Source organism: Nelumbo lutea, chromosome 5, assembly GCF_056320005.1.
Source record: "Nelumbo lutea isolate HS-2025 chromosome 5, American lotus-T2T, whole genome shotgun sequence".
In the NCBI taxonomy this organism is placed as follows: Eukaryota; Viridiplantae; Streptophyta; class Magnoliopsida; order Proteales; family Nelumbonaceae; genus Nelumbo; species Nelumbo lutea.
Window position 1 is genome coordinate 50284493 of NC_142688.1, and position 6000 is coordinate 50290492.

Sequence of the window (6000 nt, forward strand, 5' to 3'; positions counted from 1 at the left end):
TGCCCCCAACTCCCGAGCTGAGAGTAACTCAGTGAAGGGAGTATCCTTCTTTTGGCCTGTAAGTCAACGAGCTAGTAAGTGTCGATCCAATTCCTTTGGCCTTGGGAGTCGTCTGTATGTGGCGAGCTGTCTGCAAGTAGCGAGTTCCCTATAAGGTGAGGAGGTCTCCGCCAGTTCAGTAGTGTAGCCCTTAGGCTCTGTGGGCAACTTATAGTTCACTTTTTGCTGATTTTCCCCATGCTGAGGAAGCAACTGGGTATTTAGCAATAATGTGGCCCGTAGGCTTTGGGAGCGACTTGTAGTCCACTCTTCTTGACCTTGCCCATGCCGAAGAGGCAACCGAGTCTTAAGCAGTAATTTGGCTCGTAGGCTTTGCCTGTGAGGTGCCGAGCTATCTGTGAGGTGTCGGGCTGACCAGGCGCCGAGCTGACTAGGTGCTGAGCTGTTGAGGTGTCAGGCTGACCAAGTGCTGAGCTACTTGAAAGTAAACTTAGTCTGTTAGCTCCCTGCGTAGTCTTTGAGTTCATAAAAAATGTCAATAATAAAGCGAGAGCTTCAATTTCTAAAAAGTGAGGACTTAGCTTTCTGGGAGAAGAGGACTTAGCTTTTGTAAGATGAGAACTTAGCTTTTGTAGGATGAGAACTTAGCTTTTTGTAGCATGTTCCCGCATACGGCGCCAATTGATGTAACTGTTTCTGGTTACATACCAATTTTTTGTGATGTATCAATTTTTTTGGCTAAGTACCTCGTCATTTGACCTAGTGGTGAAGTGCCTGGTGGTGAGCTACTTGGTGACGAACTCTTTGGTGGTGAGCTACCTGGTGGCGAGCTACCTAGTGACGAGCTACTTGGTGACGAGCTCCCTGGTGGTGAGCTGCCTGATGACGAGCTCCCTGGTGTTGAGCTACCTGGTGACGAGCTACTTGGTGACGAGCTACTTGGTGACGAGCTCCTTGGTGGTGAGCTACCTAGTGGCGAGATACCTGGTGACGAGCTACTTGGTGGTGAGCTCCCTGGTGGTGAGCTGCCTTGTGACGAGCTCCCTGGTGGTGAGCTACCTAGTGACGAACTACTTGGTGACGAGCTCCCTGGTGGTGAGCTGCCTGGTGACGACGAGCTCCCTACTCCTAGGCGGCCTGTGACTCAGAGAATGGTGGAGCTCCCTGGTGCAGCGCAACCCGACTGCCCTCTGCATGAGGTGATCTTCTCTCCTTTGTAGGTAGTGGGAGCTGAGGGACTTGCGAGAACTGAATCAGAGGACCCGGGGGTATTTTCCCGGCGGGGACTCTCCGACGCTTAAGTTAGCACTCTGATTGTAGAGAGCTTGAAGATGATATTGGAGAAATGAGAGAGCTAGAGAGCAGGGATTACCTCCATTTTTTCCATCCTCTCCCCCTTGGCTTTGGGGGTCGAAGTCCTTATATAGTGGTGCCCAGTCACATCAGGCGTAACCGCCATTGCCCAAGCCATTACTGCCAGGACTAAGGTGACAGGTGCAGGCTGCTACTGCAAGGTACGGACTCGTCAGGCTTGCAACGTCGCCTGGCAAGAGATGTGGACGCTGCCACCAGATCTGTCAGGTACGGTTGTCAGGCAGGAGATCTTCCTGCGATATGCCGAACTGCTCTTTTGTACCGAGCTACCCTACAAGTGGCCAGCTGCCTATGGCGACGAGCTCCCTGGTGGCTACTTGGTGACGAGCTCCTTGGCGAGCTCCCTGGAGAGTTTCCGAGCTCCTTGGCGATCTCCTTGGAGAGTTGCCTAGCTCCTTGGTGAGCTGCCGAGCTCCTTGGAGAGCTGCCAAGCTCCTTGGCGAGTTGCCGAGCTCCTTGGTGAGCTGGTGAGCTCCTTGGAGAGATGCCGAGCTCCTTGGTGAGCTGCTGCCTAGTTGTCACGATGTGCCACGTGTCGCAATTTCACTGGAGGGCCAAATCTTCCCTCATCAGGCAGTAATACCATTACCTTCTCAAGATTTTGAAAGTACTGACTATGAACTCTAACTCGAGTTTTGTTTTAAATGGCTGTTGAAGCGAGGTTAAGAAAAAAGGCCTGGTCTCAATAGCCTCAAACCCCTACTAGCAAGGCTTAGGCCTTGAGTTGTTTGAGGCTTACACCTCTGGGCCTTAGGCCTCAAAATGTTCAAGGATCAGCCGCTCAGGCCTCAACGTTTTGGCATGCTAATGTTAATTATGAAGGTTTATATTGGGGTAAAGCAGAAATTTAAGAAAAAAAAATGCTTTGTTTTGTATAGGCTGACATATTAAACAAATAAGTGCATATAAATATGTAAGAAAATAGCTTGCTTTGTTGTTCATATTCTGTATTGTTCATGCTTTATTCTTATCCACTTGCCCACTTATCCCATGATCTATTTTGCATCATATAGGTGGTCGTTCTTCACTAATACATACAAGTGCAAGAAACGAAACGGGAATATTTTACTCTTAAAATACTGTTGGTTCATATCCCTGACTATATTGTTTTGTTCTAGTTTTAGATTTTAGGGAAAGAAACTGCATGTTGAGATTCTAACCATGCAAGGTTCAAAGTACCAACTTCTGTAGCTGATAAAATAGAAAAAATTCAGAGGGACTTCCTTTGGAAAGGGGCAAAGAGCTCAAGGAAGTTTCATCTAGTAAGGTGGGAGAAAGTTTGTAGGCTGAAAGCTTTAGGGGGTTTGGATTTCAGAAGGATAAAACTATTCAATAAAGCTCTGATGGGGAAATGGTTATGGAGGTTTGGACTAGAAAAGGAAAGAGAATCATTATGGAGAAGAGTGGTGGTAGGGAAGTATGGGGTGGTGAGATTTGGGTGGGAACCAAGGGAGGTATCCAACTCCTATGGGGTGAGTGTGTGGAAGGGGATAATGAGCTTTAACCAGGATTTTAGAGGGCTGATTAGTTTCAATGTAGGGGCTGGAGCTAGAGTGATGTTTTAGGAGGATGAATGGAGCGGGGCTGGGAAGTTACGTGATGTGTGCCCAAGACTGTACAGGCTGACAGAGCATCAAGTTATTGTAGCTCAATGCTATGAAGTTAGTGGTGATAAGGTGGTTTGGAGCCCCAAGTTTAGAAGACCTCTGCATGACCAAGAGCTGGAGGAATGCATTCTATTGCTGAACAGATTGGAGCATACCAATATTTCTACTGCTTGTGAAGATGGTCAGTGGAGGAAGGAGTGCAGGAAAGGAAGGTTTACAGTGAAATCATTTTACATGGCCCTTATTAAGGACTGAGTAATTAGTGATCGACTGTGTGGAATATGGGGCAATCCAGTTCCACCAAGAATTGAAGCTTTTGCATGGTTGGCTGCAATGGATAGTATCCTCACACCAGATCACCTAAAAAGAATGGCGTTTTGCTTGGCTACCTACTGCTACATGTGCAAGGTGGAGGAAACTATTCACCATTTGCTTTTTCCCTGCCACTTGGCAAATTTCATTTGGAGCTTCTACTTTTTCTTGTTTGGGATGCCCATCTTTCAACCTTCTTCAGTAGAAATCTTTTCCTTATGGCTAAAATTCAGAGGCAGCTTGAGAGCTAAAATTGTTTGGAGTTGCATTCCTTTTGCAGTATGTTGGATTCTGTGGGGGGAAAGAAATAGGAGGCTATTCGAAGGAAAGGAAAGGAGCACTGAAGAGATTGTGGCTTCGGTTGGCAAACTCATCACTTGAACAATCTAGTCCTTCAGACTTTTCTGACAATCTTTGGGATACCTTAGAGATTCAAAGTTGTAATATGAATTAGTTCAACCTGAACTGAAGCTCTCGATGTATGTTTTGGTTTGAGATAGGTGTCATCTTGACACCTTAACAGCTTGCATCTGTTTTTTCTTATTAATAAAATTTTATATTTAGCTCTTCAAAAAAAAAAAAAAGATATGCCACCATATCTTGGCATATCCACCCTTTGAGGCATGGATGTTCTCCTCTCACATCCATGCAACCCTGTTGTAATATGCCATCATATATTTTACCCTTATTTTTAATATACATAGGTGTGTCAGAAGCCTTCTTTAAGTATCAACCATTTAGAAGATCTAAGTAGGATATTTATTAACCGTCAGATGTGGAAGCCCCAAAGTGGAGCCAGATTATTCTGTTTTCATAAAATCTTAAGTTCCATTGCTTATAGGTAATTAAAACTTCCAACATTTTTTGCACATCTTTATATAAGAAATGGTTAATAGCTACATAACTGATCTTTATGTAGCCATGAACTTTTGGGTTCTGAAAGAAATGCTGCTAAGTTCTTTTCTACAAAATAAAAATGCAATGGCAAGCAAAGATGGTCTTCTGAAAAGACCACAAGTATTATGAACATTGAATCATATTGAAACTGATAAGAGCTGATACATTTTGTATTTGGTTTTCAATTCTGCTACATATCCCTTCGGGAAGAAAAGCATGAAAGTTTTTCTAGTACTATGTTATTGTCTTTGTAATTTTTTTCCCATCATTAATTTCTTTTTTACACGTTACTTTCCTTAATGAAGTTTCACGAGGCCATTGCACGTGAAGAGTCTACAGAGTTCAAGGAAGGGATTATTGTTCAAGAATTTCGTCGAGGATTTCTTCTTGGAGATCGACTTCTGAGACCAGCCATGGTTAAAGTCTCTGCAGGTCCAGGGGATAAGAAAGCCCCTGTTTCCAGCAACAGCGAGAGATCCAGTGAACAGCCCACAGCAACAACTGGATTGGATGATGATGATTCAGTGTTAAGCCAGTGACAACCTTCTTTTTTTAGATTTTTTGAATTCTTGCTTTTAGATAGGAATGAGCAATCAACTCAGCCCCTACTTTTATATGTTTTGGACATTTAAATACCTACTTTGTTGGTCTCTTTCTGTCCAAACAACTGAGACCACCGGGCTCTTCATTCCTGTGCCAAATAATTGCTGTGAAATCTTTCCAAGGCCAAAGCCAACACACCATTGCAAGTTCTGGTTCTGTTTTCTACTATTGACCAAAGTAACCAAAGTTCTGTAATTCTTGTAGTGTCCATCATGTATACTCTAAAAATCAAAGGAAACCCTTCCATATCTGCGCGTTTGTTGTCTGAAGAGTGAAGACAGGTATGATGCCCCTTTTTTTGGTATTTAATGATACCCATACAAAATATCCAAAAGAATCTATTTTCCCTCATTTGACCTCAATGGCGGATGGTCTGAAAGTCTCATTATGTACAATTTCCAGTTTTCACCAAGGTTCAAATATCGATATGCCCGATATGCCGGTATGGGTGTATCGGGCGAATCAATACAGCTTTTGGTACTTTTTATTTTTTATTTTTTTTCGCAACTGGTTCAGGGGAGCTGGTTTAGGCTGCTTCCACACTAGACCCCCGATACACCCACTGTAGGGGTGTATCGGAGGGGTCTCGGAATGATACATATTGGCCGATATGTGTCGATACTTTGAACCTTGGCTTTCACCTATCTCTGAATCTAGAGCTGTTACGTGCAGAAATCCCACCATTCTATGTAAGATCGCTATTAAACCTTTTTCTAGTAAATATAATGAAACCCAAAGCAATGTAGTAAAATATATAATTGACTTCTATAATTTGTTTGCAATTTCGCATGGTTATTAAAATTTAGAATTAAAATTCGTATTAGTTTTGTATCACCAAATGTCATGATTAGTTTTGTTTATAGCCATTCTAATAACTTAATCTTTCCCTAATCCCTACCCCCGGTCCTTATTTCTCTGCTTCAAATATCCATTTTGTGAAGGTATGAGCCCAAATATGTTGGACCGCATATTAGATGGTATGGGTTGGTTGGCTACCTACCTAAAATGGGTGGGGTCCTTGAATGGAGGTTTGGCTATAAGACGTTGAATGTTATAATAAGAATTTGGTTGAACTGTTGAAGAGACTTATATGGATTACATGGTGGTCAGTATTAGGTTGTTTGGGTTGGTGTTTGTTGTTGGTTGTTTGGTCTATATTGAAATATATTTTTACCAAAAAAGTAAAAAGAGCATTGGGCTGAAACCT

General features: G+C 43.1%; 1 protein-coding gene across 5 annotated transcripts in view; it reads left to right on the plus strand.

Annotated features, from left to right (window-relative positions):
* LOC148852312 (Co-chaperone GrpE family protein) overlaps positions 1-5041 on the plus strand; it is a 29029-nt gene extending 23988 nt beyond the window's left edge. For all 5 annotated transcript variants that reach the window (XR_016099041.1, XM_088943737.1, XM_088943736.1 and 2 more), the window contains one exon: positions 4496-5041. Coding sequence is in view for 1 of the 5 variants with exons in the window: in XM_088943736.1 (XP_088799862.1) it covers positions 4496-4729 (234 nt within the window). In the remaining 4 variants the exon portion in view is untranslated. The remainder of the gene's footprint in view (positions 1-4495) is intronic.
* Positions 5042-6000: the final 959 nt, after the last annotated feature.